At 46.3% G+C, this 20,835-nt stretch overlaps 1 protein-coding gene across 1 annotated transcript in view; it reads right to left on the bottom strand.

Moving 5' to 3' along the window:
- LOC138510558 (serine/threonine-protein kinase MRCK beta-like) overlaps nt 1-20,835 on the bottom strand; it is a 2,015,755-nt gene that overhangs the window by 125,142 nt on the left and 1,869,778 nt on the right. The window contains exon 23 of the mRNA XM_069626316.1: nt 8,610-8,672. Within this exon, the coding sequence (XP_069482417.1) occupies nt 8,610-8,672 (63 nt within the window). The remainder of the gene's footprint in view (nt 1-8,609; nt 8,673-20,835) is intronic.

Here is a 20,835-nt window from a genome sequence, read left to right as displayed (position 1 = left end):
GTGTACTCCACATAGACCTTGCGCCCTGCAACCAAGGTGAAGGCCTGTAAAGAACTGTGGTGTATCGACACCAGGATTTTCCCCCTCCTCGCCAGACTCACCAGCCATCATGAGCAACCCCGCCACTCTGCCTCCTGTGCACAGGGTCAAATCAGTTTTGCTGCGAATGCGGCTCCAATTCTCCATGACCCCCCCAAGCAGACAAAGGGCCCAGAAGGACTGAGTGGATGGAAGAATTTAACCACTTTGTAAAGGTGGCGGGGGAGGAGAACCCACCCAATCTCAGTGCCATATTCATCAAACTGGTTGGCAGAAAGATAAAAACCATTGTTAAGACGATTCCACCGGCAGATCAACCTGATTTCACCTCACTGATCAATGCCCTGAACAGAAAACCTGTGATTGGACTGAACCAAGACTACGAGAGGTATATGTTCAATCAATTCACGCATAAGGCCGGAGCGACTGTTGATGAGTTTATCACCTGCTTGAGGGTCAAAGGCACCCACTGTCAATTCCACGCATTCTCCCTGGAGGAAGCCATATGACTGCGGGTCATAGAAGGCTGCCTGTCCCCTACCCTCAGGAAACAGCTGTTGAAGAAGCCCCTCTCGAACGACGAAGTTAGTGAGCTTGCAAGGATCTTCGAAAGGGTTGACGCCCAGGCCACCTCCATGACGGGCACCACCGCCACAAAACATCACAACAATTAACTTATTGCTGCAGTCCAGCAAACAACCCAATGGCCCGGGCGAGAGAAACCACACCCTACAGATCGACCGGCCAACCCGGGCCCAGACAATAAAGGCAGTGCTATAGGTGTGGGATGGCAGAGGTGCGCCAACTGAGGGAGACAAGGAAACTTCCAATCCGTTTGCAGGGAGGGGGGTGCTATTCCCTACCCCGAAACAAAATCCACAGCTGCCCATCAGGTTGTTTAGGTCCTACCACCCAGGGCAACAACAATATGTCAGAGCAGTAGAAGTATACCACACACCTGATTATCCCCAAGAGTACGGCTACTACGACCAGCCCTCACATCTGGTTGATGAATACGATGAGCCCCCTCGCGACTACCAGGACTATGAGGACATGCACCAAGTCACGCCCTATCATGGCAGTGCCAACTACGACCAACCGCCCCAGGATGAATATGTCAACCTCATTCAGGATGACAGGGAGGCGAGAGAAGCACCGAGAATCCCAGTCAAAATGGGGAACTGTCAATTCTGCTTCCTAGTAGACTCTGGCGCTACGGTTAACATCATGGGGGAGCAGGAATACCAGCAGATCCCTGACAGAACGTCACTGGAGAAGACATACTCGAGAATTTTTCAGTGGGGAACGACATTGTCCCTGCATGCGATTGGATATTTCAAACGCCAGCTCATCCACAAGGGTCTGAAAGTGGACACAACCATATGTCATCAGAAGCCAGAAGAAGGGCCAGTGCCTCCTCAACTAACATATGGTGTCGTGCCTAGTGCTCATCGACATCCATTTACACTAAGGAGATATAATACACTAATCTTCAGGGCGATGCGGAAGCGATGGGGCCGTGTGCGCGATGGATGCGTTCAACCCCCACAGGCTCATCACCAAAGAAGACGTCCTAGCAAGGTTTCCCCAACTATGCTCGAGACTGGGAAGGCTCAAAGGTTCCCCTATAAAGCTACACATCGATCCATCGGTGCGGCCCGTCCCTCAGCACCCCAGAAGTGTGGGCTTTCATCTCCATAGTCTCCATAGAGCTGGATCAACCACTCACCAATGGCATCATCGAGCACGCTACAGGGCCGACCCCATGTGAGTCCTCCTTGGTCATCGTGCCGAAAGAAGGTGGACGGCTATGCATGTGCATGAATATGAGGATGGCGAACACTGCAATCCAAAGAGAGCATTACCCGGGGCCGTGCATAGAAGACATGATAGTACAACTTAACAAATCAGTGATGTTTTCGAAGCTCGACCTGATTCAGGGGTACCACCAGCTAGAACTACACCCGAATCAAGGGGCACCACGACGTTCGCTACCTACAAGGGCCTATTCCACTACCGGCACCTGAATTTGGTGTCTCGTCAGCATCCGAAATCTTCCAGGAGGCCATAAGGCAGATAATCAGACCCATCGTCGGCTCGCTGAATTACAGTGATGTCATTCTTGCGTTTGGTACATCGCATGAAGCCTACAACACTGCGCTGCGCTGCTTGCCACATGCAAAGCGGTGCAGGAAGCTGGCCTGGCGCTCAACATCGGGAAATGTCGGTTCAGCAAAACCAAACTGAAGTTGTTTGGCCACATTTTTTCTGCCAACAGCATGACACCAGACCCTGACAAATTCAGCACCCAATCATCAACTTAAAGGAGCCACTGTAAGTGGCAGACGTCAGGTCCTTCCTGGGCATGCCTGGATATTGCACATGCTATATCCCACATTATGCATCTATCACTGAACCCATCTGAAGACTTCTACAAAAGGAGGTGACATTCACCTGACCCCCCGCCTGTCAGTCGGCCTTTGAGTCGATCAAGAGAGCCCTGGCAGAGGCGACCATCTGGCATATTTCAACCCCAACTGGCACACAGAAATCACAGTGGATGCCAACCCAGGCAGTCTGGGGGCCATCCGGGCACAGAGGAGCAGCGCTGATACCCCTCCCAGGCACATCATTGCCTATGCAAGCAGAGCCCGGTCCGCTCCCAAATCTGCAAGCTTGCAGGCCCAGAAGGAGAGTCTGTCGGCCGTCTGGGCCTGCAAACATTTTCACAATTTCATCATTGGGACGAAGTTCACAATAATTACGAACCACCAGGCGTTATTGTCCCCGTTTGGGAATCCACGCACAAAGATGCCCCCCAGGATAGAGGGATGGAGCATCAGTCTACAAGAATACAACTATGACATTGTCCACAGGCCTGGTGGTGACCGTAACCCAGCTGATTACATCCAGCGGGCTCTCCAGCCACCCGGGCCAGTGACATCGAGTACAATGACTATGTCACTGCCAGCTCACTGCCCCCTGTATTGTCTCTTGAGACGGTCGCAGCTGCATCAGCTGCAGACCCATCCATGGTGCTGGCCATTAGTCTAACAAACAACAATAAGTGGAAGGACTACCGACGGGCAATGCTGAACCACCCGGGGGTGTGTAGAGAGGAACTGGAAAGACTTGCAAGAGTACACTATGACCTGGCCGTCAAGGATCATGCTGTCCTACTGAGAGGATGTGGGCTAATAATCCCTGCAATGCTTAGAGCCGAAGTTATCAAGACAGCGCATGAAGGACATAAGGGAGCTGAAAACACCAGGTGGCAACTATGCTGTCATGTTTGGTTCCCCTTTTTGGACTCACTGATCAACAGCTGGGTTAAGAACTGCCTGCCATGCCAGTGTACAGCAACAGCAGAGGCCCTGATACTGCTACAGGCGACACATATCCCGGATTGGCCATGGGAAAGAGTAGCAGTCGATTTTTATGGACCAATGGAGTCAGAGGAGTACCTAGTGTTTACAGATGAGTATTACTGATTCCCCATTGTCAAGAGAGTAACAACCACAGTGTACTCTAATGTAGCGGTGACATTCTATGACGTACTCAGCGAGTGGGGAATCCCAAGGGTAATTCAATCCGACAATGGCCGCCGTTCAACAGCCCAAAGTTTGCGGTTTTCGCAAAACACATTGGGTTCAGGCATATACAGATAACCCCCTGGCTGCCACAAGCCAACGGAATGGCTGAGCGCTTCATGGCCTCCATTAAGAAGACGATGCAAAGAGCTTGCATAGAAAGCACCAGCCCCCGCCAAGCACTATGCAGGTTCTTACGTGACTATCGAAACACGCCTCATGAGGCCACCGACAAGGCCCCATCTGAGTTAATGATGCAGTATGATGTATATAGCCACATCGTGAGACATACCAATGCTTCTGAAGACAGGGACGATGGGGTCATCCGAACAGACACTGAGAGGAAAGAGAGGACCAAGCTGGAATCAGACATGAGGCGAAGAGCCGTGCCGAAGGATTTCCAGGTGGGAGACAAAGTCCTTGTCCAACAGCCAATGACCAGGAAGACAGACTCTCAGTATGCGCTGAAGCCAATGAACATTGTGGCCATCAAAGGAACTATGGTGACCGCCCAAAACGAAGATCAGTAGATCACAAGAAACAGCTCCCTGTTCAAGCACCTTGTCAAGCGGAAAAACTGAACAGCTCCCTCCGGAGCCTGATCCGGAATTTAGAGAGCGGCGAGGTGATCCGTGGTTCCCTCCAAATGAGGCCGTCCCTCAGAGGGTGGCGGAAGCCAAGTCGCCAGGCCCAGGAGGACTAGGTGACAGAAACGTCCAACCCCAGTGTGTGATCCGGAAACCAACCCGCTGGGTTGAAGAGTGTTAGCTCCGGACGTGTGGATATTTGTCCGGGATGGTGTTAGGTGTCTCTGCCCCTTTAAGAGAGAGACACTGGACTGGGAGGAGTGGCGAATGACGTGAGAGGAAAGGAGGAGAGTTAACGGAACAAGTTAGTTCCAAATTTGTATTTAAATAAAGTAGACGTGTTTAGCATCTCCGGTCCGTGTCCTTTATTGCAGTGCCCATCCGTGCAACAGATGCGGGAGCCAGGTTAACACACAACCTTCTTTATTCCCTTCCTACATACTAGTGAACTTCCCCTTGCTCCCCCTACCTTTCCTCCTTTCTTCCGCCTCCCACTCCTTTCCCTGGGTCCGTCCCTCTTAAAGGGATCTGGTCCACTTTCCCTTTACAACACCTTGTACACTGTTTTTGCCTTTGTGGGACGTAGTGAGGAACTTGAAGTCAACCTCAAGGTTTTCATTGCATGAAACATGCCACTAACAGGAGAAAGCACTGGATAGGAGATCTGTAGATGTATGAATGCGTGTGCAGCTATGCATCGCTGTAATTGTTTGAAGAATCATGTAAGCATTTCCTTTTATAAACTAAAGAAAACATAATAAAGAAATCTGGTTCACAAATGCTGAGTAAAACCAGCATTGACAGAGCCAAATGTTTTTGCTTTTATGAAGGCATGGCGTCTGCATTTTCCAGGCACTGTTATAATGGTTCTTCCAGAACACAATATAGAACCACTGGCAAATGGCGTTGGTATCGGGCCATTTTATTGGAGTTGCTGGCAAATGCTTAAACAAAAGCCAAAACAGATGACTTTGTAAATGCTTTTTCTAGAGCACCTTAGCAGCGCACGGTTACTTTTTGAAATACCACATTGCATGGTGCAGTCATTAAAGGATCATAGCACTGGTGGTCTGGTTCCTGTGCCGCCGGGCCCCAAAGAGACAGACCTCTCAAGAGGTCCCAGGTCAGATGTGAGTTAGTTGTCCAGTCCTGGTATTCCCTTGGTGTAGCATTTGTGATGAGAAAAGCACTACAACAAGTACCAGAATGTAGCGAAAATCAATAGGATTTGCTCAGACTACTCACTCCTGACCTGGGGCAGTTTGAGTGCTCTAAAGTAATGTGACTTCTTTTCACTTTGATCTCAGGCAGATGCACCACCTAAACTGATCCAGGCAGGCTTTCCAGGTACCAGAGCATGTTCTGATGTGTGATTGCTTGTGAGCAGCTTTAAATCGGCGGTGCCCATTGCGCACCTTCATGACATTCTATTGAGTGAATGTATTCTTCCCATCTGAACGTTTTTTAAGAGGCCAACTCCTTACTTGTTTCTCAATAAACTACATCCAATGAAATATCAAAATATCATATTCACCCATGACCTTTGTTACATGAATATCTTTGTCAAAAAAAGCCATGGCATTTTTTTTCGCAAGACAATTATTCATTTGTAACTATGAGTTGTTTGTTTATTTATTTATTTATTTATTTATTTATTTATTTATTTATTTATGTGTGTATTTGTATAGTGCACCAAACCCGTAGGCATCAGGGCGCTGTTACAGACATTGCATAGGTATAGTATTAGTGACGGTTACAGTAGATACATAGGTATAGTACAAGGTGCAGGCACACAGGAGCAAACAGCCAATTTGACATGTCACGATTACCCGAGGTACATTACTCTGAAGGAGGCCATACTGGAAATGAGTTGTCTTGTGAGAAAAGCCAGGATTTGAGACTTTTACAGAAGGATCAGAAGGGTGTTTCAGCCCTAAGTTGGGTAGCCAAGGCATTCCAATGTTTGGCTGCTACAACTGCTGTGTTGCTGTGTTAACTGGTATTTTTGCACAGTGGCAGCTTGCAGAAGGTAAACACTTTTACCTTACGAAAACGCCCACTTCCTTGATTATTTAATAGTTTAATGCAAACATGTGCTTGCATTGTGTCCCTTGCCCTCGTAGTTTGCGCAAGCCTACGAGCATCTTTATCTGTACTGCTTTCTGAGTGGCCACTTGCAAATACGTGGATTTTCCCCTGCTTTTGAGACTGGGGGGAGGGGGTGTGGGGGAGGGCGGGGGTCGGCTGTAGAGGAAGAGTGATAGTGGCTAATCATAATACAGCTGTGCTTCCACCCCCTAACCATTGGATTGCAGACAGGTAAATGCGGATGCGTCCTTGAGGTACCTGAAAGCTCACTGATAACATTCCAGTCTGAGCTCTCCTGGCGTGGCAGGGAGGCAGGAATCACAAGGTTAAAAAGGGTTATAATAATGAGATGAAGGATTTACGTGAAGATTCTCCAAAGTTTTGAAATGTTCGGAATTAGGTGACGCTTTAAGCCGAAACTATTGGCATGGGAAAGGAAGCCAGGAGAGAGCTGGGATTTGAGGGAGGCACATGACCTGTGGGTTTTTGAGTTTGGATTTTTAGCCACACATTGACAATCCATAGCCATATCAGTTCCTATGGCCATCCTCACTCACTACCTGCCCCTCTCCGTTCCAACCACCTTACCCCAAGTGTCTTTTTGAGCTAGCTATGGGCTTTTGTAGGGATGTCTATATTATTTCTAAGCAAAAGGTAATCGCCTATTTACAGTTATGCCCTGCTGTGATAGAATGCCACAGATAAATGTACCTTCAGCCACTTGATTTATAAGTAATATGTATTCCCTTGCATCTGTTCCTTGCCTTGCTCCGAATTGGAATTAATAACAAACATTGCAAAGCCCACAGTTTTGGCTCCTGTGTAGGCATTGTGCAGGCATTTGTCAAACACTCACGTAATATACCAAGCTGCTAACAGCATTTGCCAGTTGTTTTAACTTATGGCCCACCTTTATGGCAGTACCTGGAAAATGCCTTCCTGTGTCTAAAACAAGTCAAGACTGTTGGCTTTGTCAATGCTTGTAAGAATTGCTCTAGCCCAACTAGAAACACTCAAGCCAAACATGTGCTTGTCTCTATTGTTTTCCACCTCTGACACTAGGATGTACAAACTGCACTGACAGTCATAGGCCACATTATGCCCTAACTATATGCACCAGCAGCGATGGGGCGGAGCGTGGTGCCCAGCTCTCCACTCCCTTGGGTGCTGGGAGCCAATTCATCTCTGGTGTGCACCTGAAACTTAAGATATCCATGGAGGGCCTGGCTCTTGCATCCATACCACACAACGCACCCCCCGCCCCGCCCCTCTCCGGGTACTCAGGAGTCTTTGGTGCATGGGGGCTGAGGCTGGATGTGTAACTAGTTCATATAGACACTTTGGGAATAATTCACAGAACGTTTTCCAATGGGGTTTTGCCATTATACAACTCTTCTGTGAATTAGGCACTTTGGCTGGCTGGGGATTACACTATTTTAATAAGATTACATTTAATTTAGGATTGTTAACTGATTCTCGTGTATTCGTTTTGTACAGCTGATTAATTGTATTATAATTTGGTTGTGAAATTTCTGGCATTTTGTAGATGACACAAAAGTTACCACATATTACAGAAACATCCAAAGAGATCAGTTGATTTTGGGGGGTTTTGTGGGGTGCGCTAAGTGCCAAGGACGAGTATGCTCGTCCTTTTTGCATACACTTGCGTAATAGCCTGGCACATCATGCGAGAAGGTCTGCCGGGCTGGAGAATTATCGGTACTACATAATAACAGCCCCCCCGCCCGTCCGCCGGTGCAGCCTGGCGCACTCCATAGATCTGAAACTAGAGAACAGAATATAGAGGGACTACAGATATCATAGAGTGCACTATACAGTGTGGTAAGACTGCCACGCCTGTACCAGAGTCCAGATGGCAAAGCCGGCTGAATATAGTGATCCCTGTGCGGCGTCCCCTCAGACACCGCAGATTTTACTTTTGGAGGAACATATCTACGGCAATATGCACTACCAAGATGAATGCAAATTAGAAGAAGAATCGTTCCTGTGAGTCAACTGGAATAATGCCTGCACCTTGGGTTGACCTTCACAGGACAGGCATTCATGGCAATGGACTGCAGTCAGAAGCGACTTGCACGGGTATCCATTGGCACTGCCTCTGTCTACAGGGGCCTGCAATCTTTGGCTCGCCAGATGTTTTGGACTACAACTCCCAGCACTTATAGCCAGCAAAGCGAATGGTGAGGGATCGGGGGAGTCATTGTCCTGTGAGCAAAAGGCTGCAGACCCCATAATCACATTAATCGACACTTCATGTACGCTTAGGTTGTAAAGGGTATCTTACCATCATATGCGTCTTCATCCAGAGTAGGTACGACAAAGGAATCCTCCGCGCTGCAAGGGCATTCTGCAGGACGACAACAGAGAGATAATGGTTATCCACAGGATACTTGCTGCACGGTGATAGGCTTACAGAACAACACATTAGGCACCGTATTGGTTTCCCTCCCCAGATGATCATTTTGGACACCCCCTTTATAGGGAAATGCAGCAAGGCAATGATTGGCTCCATTGGGTATGCACATGTTCACCAATGCTGAAAATAGATAACCGCGGGCAGGGTTCTGCGACCTGCAGCTCGCCAGATAGTTTGGACTATGTCTCCCATAAGCCCTTGCCACTGACTATACTGGCTAGGGCTGATGGGAGTTGTTGTCCAAAATATCTGCCTGCGGCCGAGCCAGATTCAATCGGGCTCCGGCAGAAGAAAAGCAACCTTTCAATGAAATACATGGCACACTTCTCTGTTTCAGATTAATAATGACTTCCCTTTTCCACTCGCTCTTCTCCTTCCCACTCCACATCCGGCCCTTTATCCTCAATCTCACCCCACTTCACTAAACGATGAGTTTGGGCTGATAGTAGGGCATTCCAACCTCCCTCTCACTTATGTGAGAATTATATCAAACAACTTCTTTAATCCATGGCTGGCGTATTTCCAAGGTTACAATGGGAAACAAAAGAGGCCCTGGAAATAATTTTCAAAATGGCCCCATGTTACACATTTTCACCAAGCCCAACCCTCTTACTATGGGAACATTTGAAAATGCAACACAAAAGAGGCCCAGAGTGCCGAGGTCTACCGGGAAATCTCCAGAGTTCCCTATAGGTCAGTCCAGCCCTGGGTATTTCCTCACTCAAGCAGGCCTCTCTTTACTGGTGCTCGGGGGAAGAGTGACGTTCATGAGATCCCAAAGCTCTTCTTGGTCTTCATTCTCAAAGTGTTTGTTGTCACGCGGGTATCCTATTTCTAGACTGTTCTTTTGGACTGGTATGTGCCTTGTTGCAGACAGACACATTCCTCGTCACTTTTCTCAAGTCACTTTGTGCAGTTACTTGTGAGACTGCTGTCCTTGTAATTGTGAGAAAATCTGGACTGACTGGTGGTGTCATCATATGTGTCCTGGACTGTCGCACCTGAACAGTGTCAGCAACGGTGGTGTTTGGAAGTGTTGCTCTCCTCTTCGTGTCCACGCATTGCTTCATGGCTTTTTTTGGCCTTTGCATCTTTTCCCCTTAATGACCTGCCAAAGGCTGCCATTACTACTTCCATCTGTGCGTGATTCTGTTTGTGGCTGCCATGTTTGGATTGGTCTTCCAAAAATTAGTTCTGCGGAGAAGAGACATATTGTGCTAGGAGGAATGTTATCTGCGGTCTCTTAAAAGTTCTTATAATCTTTGTTCCAAAGGCATCTTATTGAGATGTGATATTTGCACTGCTTTTTATGTTGTCCAGAAACGTTCGACCAGGCTATTCGCTTGTGGCCAAAGTGGTGTAATGTGCTTATGGGGAAATCCCATGTAGTTTGCAAACTGCTGAAAGTCATGACTCACAAAACGGGGTTAATTAGTAGCTTGTAGCCACATGTAGGTCTGGGTATCTGGAGTATTCATCAGTTACCACGAGTACCTCTGAACCGGAGTGTAAAAAGTATGAAGAAGTCCATTGCAATTCCTTCCCACGTGTCTACAGCAGGGGTGACATCATCTGAAGAGGTTCCGAGTTAGGGTGAGGACTTATGGTTTGACCCATGTGACACTTGTTCAATACATTCTCCACTAATTTGTCCATTTGTAAAAAAAAAATACTTTTTACCATTATAATCTTTTGGTGGATACGGTGCCCTCAATGCCCTCATGTGCTACTCCATGATTTGTTTGCTTAATGGTTTTGTAATGACAATCTTGTTAAAACAACAGAAGTCAATTTGAGTGATGTTATGAAAAGGAGTCTCCTATTAGTAGCAAGTTCACTACTTTTTTGGTGTCTTGTATTTATTTTTCTCTTGCCAATGACATGGCATGTTTCCACTTCCCTGAGAGTAGACAGTATTTGACGAATTACATTTTGTTTCCGATGTTTCTTTGATATCGTCAAGGGATATGCATAAAGTCTTAGCATGCTGTACCCCATAATTTATGTAGCGATCTGCAATGGACCGCCCTGTGTTCTTTTTCTGTAACAAATGTCTTGATAAGAAATCTGCCAGATTTGTGTCTTTGCCAGGCTTCTTTATAATATGAAATTTGTAATCTTACAGTTGTGAACCCCATCAGGCAATCCTTGGCGGCATTCATGCTTTGGGGTTCCCAGTAAGGTGATGAGTGCTTGATGGAAACGCATGCATATGCATATGGCCGACAGGCTCTCTTTCTCGACCTGGGAGTAGGCTTGTTCTGTTTTAGTCAAACTGCTAGCATATGAGACAATGCGCCTTTTGTTGTCTGAAGTGTGGTCAGATTGTATTACGAGAGCCCCTCGGTCCACCTGGCTGGCATCAACAGTGAGTTCAGTGTCTAGGTTGGAGTCAAAAGAAGAGGTACACATTTACGTGGCAATTCTGTGGAGAAGGTTGTCCAACACTTCTTGGCATTGGGGATTCCACAGGAACAGATTGTCTTGTTTCATAAGATGTTGCTATGGCATGCTGAGAGATGCAAAGTCCTGAATGTAGCGTGTGCAACAACTCGCCAAACCCTGAAAAGAGCAGAAATGTGATAAATTGTGACCTAAGTGAGTGCAGTGACTTTTTCTGTATCAGGGTGAATGACTTTCTCAGAAAATTTGCCCAAAGATCTTGAGCACCCTTTTACTAAACTAGTACTTGTCTTTGTGGCGTGTTAGAGATGTGTCTTGTTATGCAGTCTTGTTGTAGTGCACCATTGTTAGGCAGAATCACCTGCAGTAACCTTTGGGAAACCTACAGGCAATTAGGACTGCAAGTGTAAGCGCAATTTCACCTTTGGTACAAGCTTGTTGTACTACAAAGTAAAGTGGTAGCGATGGCTGAGCAGCCAGACTTATCTCAAGAGTTTAAGTGAGCAGTAGAACAAGTTACACAAAGGACCAACCAATACAGTGATTCAAGGAAACACTTACTCAAGGTTTCTTAGTAAAAGAATATACATTTATTTACTCAATCATTTATAAAACATTACACTAGCATAAGCAGCTCAATATCACACAAAGATACACCACAAAAATCCGACCAGTAAGTAACTTAAACAAGTTTAGCTCAAAAATGAAGTGTGAGCAAAATGGCACTTTAGATACTTGGAAAGGGAGGAAAAAGATAAGGTTATAAGAATAGACAGCCCAAATACAATCGTAGGCAGGGCAAAGGGTTCAAGTTAAATACAACCAACAATTCTTCTCAATCGGCCTGGGCCAAAGTCAATGGTTCAGAGTCTTTTGTATAGGATAGCACAGTTCTGGTAAGTAACGGTTAAGTCTTTGCCACGTATCTTTAAAGGATTTGGCTAGGCGAAAAGTTTGACGAATGTTTAGGGAAGCACAAGCCTACGTAGTTGAGGAAAGTTTCACACACTTTCTCGATGGCCGAAAAGATTTCCGGACCGCGTTTGCACAGTACCTTTTTTAAATGAAGAAAGCTGTAGCTGAGGCAGTTGTTCCTCGCAGTTCGAGCAGATCTCGCTGTTCCTGTGCTTCAGTCGTGGGGACAAGAAGGAGGACGTCGGGAGGTTCCTGCACTGCCCAGGGAAGAGACCAAAAGCTGTAGCAAGACGTCGGTTTAAGGTTTGAGTGCCTTAAAGTCCCCCTGGTTTCCTTCCCTCTGGCTATCCGGTTTTCAACAGTACTGTGAAGAAAATTCGACCAGAATAAGACGGTGTCCAGGTGGCTTGCGAGTTGGTTGTTCCCACCAAACTCAAGGGAAGAAGTTAACCTTGAAAGGCTTCTCTGTCGTCGGAGTTTCAGGCAATTCAAACCTGCAGCAGGGCTTCACCTGTCGTCCAGGAGTTGCAGCAGTCCTCTTCCTTCCTCTGCTCTTCGGTTCTTTCATTCCAGTGGTCGACTCTGCTTTCCAAGTCCCAGCGACCTGCTTTTAAACAGTTTTCCCCCATTCATTCAGCCTGGCTGTGACTTACCTAGCAGGGTGGCTGTCCTTGCTAGACAGCCAGCCAGCCATTCACAACAGAGTGCATTCAGGTCTCCTAGGAGACTAAGCACAGAGAGTTCCGGGCACCTCCCTCACATCCTGTCCACCCCAGACACTCTGGCACCAGAGGAGGGCTTCAGCACAGAAGCCCGCCAAAGGGCACGAACAAAGGGACCAAACCTGGTTTGGCGTGCAGAGACAAACACAAGAAGGACTTTTCCTAAAAGAAATGGCGAAAAAAGATGACGGGAGTCTGTTTTGAGAGATAGGTCTGGGGCGCCATATTGAAAAACATGGCTACCCCTTATTTTGGCACAACAGAAAGGTGATGGCTGGAAGGTTTTGAATTAATCATAACCACGGGCAAAGCTCCGGGCAACCCTCCAGACCATCGTTTTTCAGCCTGCCAAGCCTTTTGTGGCTATACCCCTGATTTTGAGCTACCATAGTTAGCGGTCGCGAAAAATCACTGTAGTTGATCTAAACCACTGCCACCAGCCATTTAAAATAGGAAAAGGTAACATTTTAATGTTACATGAGTGTTTTGACTCAGGGGAAGCTAAGCAACCCCTCCAGCACTCTATAGAAAGATAGGGTGTGCTGGGTCAGTAAATTTAAAGAGACTAGTAATGTCAATTTAACTTGACATGCTCTGGGAGACAGTAGTCAGTCCCAGAGAAGGTATTTAAACCTTGGGAAGCCTGAAAGACACCCCTGTGCCACTGCACTAAAGGTGCTGTGTGACACACAGAAAAAGATGATGCCATGGAGTCTGTTTAAAACACCATCAAAGTTGCTGGGGGTCTTAAAAGGTAAGGGAAATTAGCACATTTGGAGAATTCTCCCTAACACTCGTCCCCCCAGACTAAGGGACAGGAGGATTTAATCCTATCCTGGATGAATCTCCTTACACCAGTCGGTCAAACATCCTGGAGAGACCATCAGCATGTTGGTGGTGACACCCTGACCCTTGTTCATTGGTAAATTCAAACCATTGCAGGCTGATTGACCATCTCAGTATTTCTGGGGTTTCCCCTTTCATTTGCATCAACCATCTCAAGGGTTGGTGGGCAGTTTGAATCACAAAAGTAGATCCATACAATTATGGTCTAAACTTCTTCAATGACCACACAATAGCAAATTATTCACGCTCAATGATTGCCCACCTTGTTTCTGGTTCCTTCAGCTTCCCGCTGATGAAGCAAATGGGGTGCTCCCTATCTTTCTCATCCAGTTGACTAAGGACTACACCTATGCCTGTATTTGAAACATCTGTCTGCACAATGAAGGTCTGGTTATAGTCAGGAGCTCTTAGGACTGGAGCTTGACAAAGGGCTTTCTTTAGGCCTTCAAATGCTTGAGGGCACTCCTCATTCCACCTGACCTTTTTAGGGAATTTGGGAGAGGAGACCAGGAAGAAGCTATGCTCCCATAGTTCTCTATGAAGTTCCTATAGTAACCAGTGAGGTCTAGAAGGCTTACTTGGGTTTGAGTAGTAGGGGTGGCCCAGTTTTGTACAGCTTGTACTTTGCTAGGCAATGGCCTTATTTCACCTCCTCCTACCTCATGTCCAAGGTAGACCACTTTACTCTGACCAATTTGACATTTACTATCATTTATGGTCAGATGGGCCTGCTCAAGAGCCTGCAGAACATATCCTAAGTGGTCAACATGTTCTTTCCAAGTAGGGTTGAACACTGCAATGTCATCAAAGTATGCCATGCAGAAGTCCTCCATCCCATTCAGAAGTTGATTCACCATACTTTGGAATGTAGCAGATGCATTCTTTAATCCAAAAGGCATAACCTTAAACTGGTAGAGTCCTGCTGTGGTCGAGAATGCAGTTTTCTCCTTGGCATGGTCTGTCAGAGGTATTTGCCAATAGCCTGAGGTTAGGTCAAATGTACTGAGATATTTGGCTGAACCAGGTTTGTCCATCAGTTCATCTGTCCTAGGTAAAGGATGGGCCTCAGTCTTTGTGACTGCATTTAGAGCTCTATAGTTCACACAGAATCTCAACTCCTTGGATCCTGCCTTTGGTACTAGCACAACTGGACTAGACCAGGGACTTGTAGATGGCTCTATTATCCCGAGAACAAGCATCTTGTTGACCTCCTCCTTTATGTGGGTTCTTACATGGTCTGACATCCTGTAACCTCTGCTTTTCACAGGTAAACAGGCACCAATGAGAATGCCATGCTGGCCCCAAGGGGTCAAGCCTGGTGATAGTGAAAACAGAGGGGCAAACTGATAGAACGAAGGTTGTCCCCTGGAGAGATCAGGTAGAGGTTCCCCCTCCTCCTCCTCCTGAGCAGAAGCTAGAAGCAAAGCTCCCACTTATGGTCTTGAGACATAGGCTTTTAGACGGTTGGTGTGAAAGACCCTGGGGGCCTCCTTAGGATTGCCTATGTCCACCACATAATTGACCTCTCCATGTTTTCCCACAACCTTGAAGGGTTCAATCCATTTGTCCTGTAAGGCCCTCTGCCTTGTAGGTACCATAACTAGAACTTGTTGGTCTTGAGTAAACTGAACCGTTTTGGCCTTCTGGTCATGCCAATGCTTCACCAGAGCCTGACCTGCTTTCAAGTTATCAGATGCTTCTGTCATCATGTGTGTTATTCTCTCCGGAGACCAAGCACATAGTCAGTGACTCCCACTGGCTTGGGAGAAAGAGCACTCTCCAACCTCTCCTTAATTAGGGCCAATGGGCCTCTAACTGGATGCCCATAGAGAAGCTCAAAAGGACTAAATCCAACTCCTTCCTGAGGCACTGCTCTATAACGAAATAGAAGGCATGGCACTAGAAGGTCCCACTTTCTTCTAAGGGATTACTCTAAGGGACCTATCATGCTCTTCATAGTTCTATTAAACCTCTCTACCAATCCATTCATCTGGGGATGGTAGGCAGTTGAGACCTTGTAAGTCACTCCACAGTTTTTCCACATGGCTTGCATGTAGTGGGACATAAAATGTGATCCCCTGTCAGAGATGACTTCCTTAGGAAAACCTACCCTGGTAAAAATACCAAGTAGGGCCTTAACAACAGCCTGAGCTGGAACAGTCCTCATAGGTATGGCTTCAGGATACCTAGTAGCATGGTCTACTACAACCAATATAAATCAATTGCCTGAAGAGGTTGGCTGGTCTAAGGGACCAACAATGTCGATTCCTATCCTCTCAAAAGGGACTCCCACCACCTGGAGAGGCACCAAAAGTGCCACATTCTTGGCCCCACTCTTGCCAGATGTCTGACAAGTGCGACAGCTCCTACAGAATTTATCTACATCAGATGTCAACTTAGGCCAGTATAAACACAGAGAAAGCCTTTCCTTGGTCTTCTTAAAACTTAAGTGACCAGCCAAAGGAATCTCATGGGCTAACTGTAGGAACTGTTGTCTTATCTCTAGAGGCACTACAAGACTTCTGTAGTCCCCTGGAATAGACTCAGTTGGTTCACTGTAGAAGAGACCATCTTCCCAGTACAACCTGTGCTTTCCTGGCTCTTCTGCATCCAGTTGGGAAGCTGCCTGTTGGCGAAGTCCTTCAAGAGTAGGACACTCTCTTTGAACTCTGCTGAAGTCTGCCATACAGGGGCCAACTTCTGCCTGTAAAGTCTGCAGCTCAGGATGGTCTTTAGGATCCAGATCTCCAGCAGGGGGAAGGTATTCCCCCAGCTCTGACTCTTCAGCAGCTGATTCAACCTTGTTCTGGTTTTTCCTCACACTCAGCCTCAGCTTGTGGAGCAGTCACAGGTGTGACTTTCAACAGTCATCTCAGGGATGTCCTCGTTGGAAGCACAGGAGTGCTCTCTTGCTTTTTATTTGAGACCTTGGGTTTCCCCTTTGTCTCTTTCTTCTTAGCAATAGCAGTTAGTACTTCCTGTGGGCTGGGTGTTATAGTTTGTTCTATAACATCCTCTGGAGAGTCAATTAAGGTACTCTCTCTGGCCTTCCTTGTCTGTTCCTGTTTCCTCTAACTGGGAGGCCTGGGGGTGCTTGATACAACTCCAAGAGTTTTTAAGTCATTCCCCAACAGGACTCTCCCAGGCACCTCACTCTGCACACTAACAGGTATCTTGACAATCATGTTGTTGCACTGGATGAGAGCTAGTAATCGTGGAAGCATTTGAACAGGGCCTCCAGCTTAGCGAAGCCTTTGGGTGCCTTAGCAACATTCTCAGGTTTGAAAAAAGATTCATTCACCACTGTAATGCTGGCCCCAGTGTCTCTAATGGCAGGGGTCTCCTGACTATTTACAAGTACACTGTCCTTGTAATATGCTTTTGTGTTATCTGGAATTGAATTATAGACATCTAAATTCTACTGTTCCCACAGACCCAGGGACACTAAAGAAACACTGGCAGAGACTCCAATGGGGTCTTCAGCCAGTAGTTGAAAGTTTACACTTGCCATATGTACTTCTCCCTCTGGGGAAAAGGCTAAGGAGGCAGTGTGGGCCCCTGAAGGTTTACCCTTGCATCTGGGATCCCCTTTCACATGATCAGTAGACCCACAAGCATCACATTTTCCAAAAGTTTTGATAAATGGGGGTATCTGCTGACCTCCCTCTGGTTTGGCACCAGGGGTTTCGCTAGCCTGATTCGGTTTCCCTTGTGGCTTACCCTTTTTCTGTTTGGGGCCCTCTTTTGGATTGGAGATATTAGAATTCTCTTTGCCATCTTTCTTTTGCTGCTTCCCATCATCCTTCTTCTGAGCTGCCCTGGAATCCTTGTGAGTAGCCCTGTTGGCTACCCACAAGTCAGCAGCTTTGGCTAGTTTCTTTGGATCAATTTCCTTAGAGTCAGCCAAGTGCGGTCTCAGCTCAGGAGAGCAGGCATTAAAAATAGATTCTAACAAAAATAGATTTCTCATTCCTTCAAAAGTGTTAACTCTTTAGCCCTTTACCCAACCATCTAAGTTCCTCAAACATTCACACACCCAGGTAGCCCAAGGGGTACCATCATGCTTTTTGAGGGTCCTATACCTCTTAAGGTACTGGGAAGGAGTTTTCCCAAATGTAGCTATCAAAGCTAGCTTCACGTTTTCATACTCCAATCTTTCAAGTTCCCCCACCTCCATTACAACTTCAGTTGCAACCTGGGAGGGTCTAGACAAAAGCCAAGGAATCAGTTGATTCCCTGTAAAACCCTGAATTCCATAGTTATACTCAAAAGCAGCCAACCAATCCACCTCATAAATACTCACAGCTTCCTTAGGCATGCAAGGTCTCTTAGGACTGCAAGACCTAGAAGACTCTGGGATAGGACCATTTTCAAGAGACGATTTCTTCATTTCAAGAGCATGATACATTTCCATTTCTCTGAGTTTGATTTCTTGAAGTTTACTTTCAGTTTTCATTTGGAGCCTTTTGAACTCTAACTCCAGTCTCATTTTTTCAAGAGAGACACATTCTGGACTCAGTACTGGACCTGGCAGGGTACCAGTGGCTTAAGGTTGAGGCCTAAAAGCTTGTTGAGGTGCAGAGGGGCTCACATCCTGAGACTCCTCCAACTCTTCTTGCTCCTCAATGACATTAGAGTTAGACCCTGAATCATTATCATCCTCATCAACATTTCCCACATTTGCTGAAAGAGTAGGTGTAACAGACCTACTTCTCAGACTTTAAAATTCCAACAATCTTTCAATCAATTCATTTTCTTTCCTTTAACAGGGAGGTTCCTGACCTTACACATTTTCTTCAGTTGATCTACTGTCTGTAGTTATCCATATCAGGCATGATAAAATTGCTTTTGTAGTGGTGCTTAGCCTTGTGAAGGTTACTATTTGAACAAAAGTAAAGCAGAACTCTCAATGTAGCAACTATACAATGTATCCTCACCGCCTGCCACCAGTGTTAGTCAAAGTTTGCATGCGGTACCCTCTGGGACTACTGCACACAACTATGATTAAAGGTGTAAGCGAAACCAACCTTTGGTATAAGTCTGTACAACACAGTTTTTGGTAGCGAGCTGAGCAGCCAGGTTTATCTCAAGAGGGAATGTGAGCTGTAATGATGTTACACATAGGTCTACCATTACAAGTATTCAAATAGACTCTTATACTCAAGGTTTCTTGGTAAAACGCTTATTAATTTACTACACAGGCAGTTAGAAAACATTCACTAAAAGGAGGCAATCAATATCACACAAAAAGATTCTACAGTACTTCACACTACCCGGTTCTGAGGCATTTAAACTACTTTGAAGGAGGAGCAAAATGGCATTCAGAGCATTTGAAGTAGGAGTAAAAAGGCGTAAGTTAATAAAATGGGCTAGAGTCTTGTATCAGTAAAAACGGTTCTGGTAGTTAAACGGAAAAGCCTTTGCCACGGTTCTCAGAAGTAGTTCATAGAAGAAAGCGTTATATGTCGGGTCACAAGCAGACTATGCCTGCAAGTTGGCAAAGTTTCATGCACTTTCGCAGTGAGAGGTAAGTTCTCTCGCTCAGGTCTTCACAGTACCTTAGATTGAAGAAAAAGATGCAGCTGAAGACTTCTGATCCTGGTAGTTTCATTTAGATCTCGCTGTTCCTGAGCCTCATTCGTGGGACAAGAGGGAGGACGTCGGGGGACTCGTGCACTACACTGGGACTGGTCACAAAGCTGGCAAACTGTCCAATCTTTGATTCCGGTGGCTGTAGTCAAGCACACAAACTGGTGTCCTTCTCCCTGGCTATTTGGTTTCCTGCAGCACGCTGAGGAAAATACAACCAGCTCCGAGAATGGTATCCAGGTAGCTTACGAGTTGATTGGTCCCACCAACTCAAAGGGAGAAGTCGTCCTTGAAGGGCTTCTCTGTCGAGATGAACTTGCCGATTCGGAACTGCAGCAGGTCTTCACCGGGCAAACCAACGGTCCAGGAGTTGCAGCAGCCGTCCTCTTCCAGCTCGTCTTCGGTTCTTTCGTTCCAGTGGTCGACTCTGCCTTCCAAGCCAAGAGACTTGCCTTTTATTTATTTTTCTCCCTTTCATTCCAGCCTAGCTGCCATTCACCCAGCAGGGTCGCTGTCCTTGCTGGACAGTCAGCCAGCCAATCATGGCAGAGTGCATTTAGGTCCCCTAGGAGACTAAGGACAGGGAGTTTCGGGCACCTCCCTCACTTCCTGCCCACCCAAGACACTCGGGCGCCAGAGGCGGTCTTCAGTCCTGAAGCCCACCAAAGGCATAGGAACAAAGGGACCAAACCTAGTTTGGCGTGCAGAGACAAACTCTAGAAGGACCTTTCCAAAATGAAATGGCGAAAAAAGAAGACCGGGATCTGTTTAAACAAAGGAGGCTCAGACGTCATCTTGAAAAACATGGCTCCCGCGATTTAACGCTACCGGTGTTCGCAGTCGGGAAAAATCATGCTAGTTCGTTGTAAAACCACTGCCACCAGCCATTTCGAGAGGATGGGTAGCATTGGACTGCTACATGAGTTTCTAGACATAGGGGATACTAGGTAACCCCTTCAGCACTCTATTGTAAGATAGTGTGTGCTGGGTCTAGGGATTTGGAAAGACTGGTAAAGTCAATTTCACTTTACTTTCTCTGGGAAACAGTAGTTTATCCCAGAGAAGGTATTTAAACCTTTGGAAAGACTGAAAGGCTTCCCTGTGTCACTGCACTGAGGGTGCTGTGTGACACACATGAAAAGATGATGCTATATAACTTATTTTCAAGGAATGCGATCATTAATGTCTGGTTGTACTTTGATCTGTTTGAATATTTAAATGGATGTTTATGTTTTCCTTATGTTTTCATTTTTTTCAACATCTCTCTACAGTCCATCAAGGCTTTTGAAGAAGAGGAACACTATCCCCGAAACTCGTCGGCCAAAATAGACAGTACTTGAATAATCACATCTATATTGTTGTATTTATTTACTTGTTTACTTTGCTCCTTATCACTAAAACTGTATATGTATAAACAATATACATTTTTTCCAAAGAAAATCATCTTGTTACTTGTTGTTCTTACAAGAAAGCACTTCTGTGTTCATTTAAGCACATGAACATCTACATAAGTATATGTCTAAATGTAATCCAACTGACTTTGCTCAGTGAATAACAGTGTGCAGGGGACGGGAGGGTTCAAGTTCTGAATCTTCTTTTTTGTTCTTTATCTGGACATC

The sequence above is a fragment of the Ambystoma mexicanum genome, chromosome 6p (assembly GCF_040938575.1).
Source record: "Ambystoma mexicanum isolate Mex_15411 chromosome 6p, UKY_AmexF1_1, whole genome shotgun sequence".
Lineage (NCBI taxonomy): Eukaryota > Metazoa > Chordata > Amphibia > Caudata > Ambystomatidae > Ambystoma > Ambystoma mexicanum.
The sequence above is the reverse complement of the archived record's forward strand: the minus strand, read 5'-3'. Positions and strand labels throughout refer to the sequence as shown.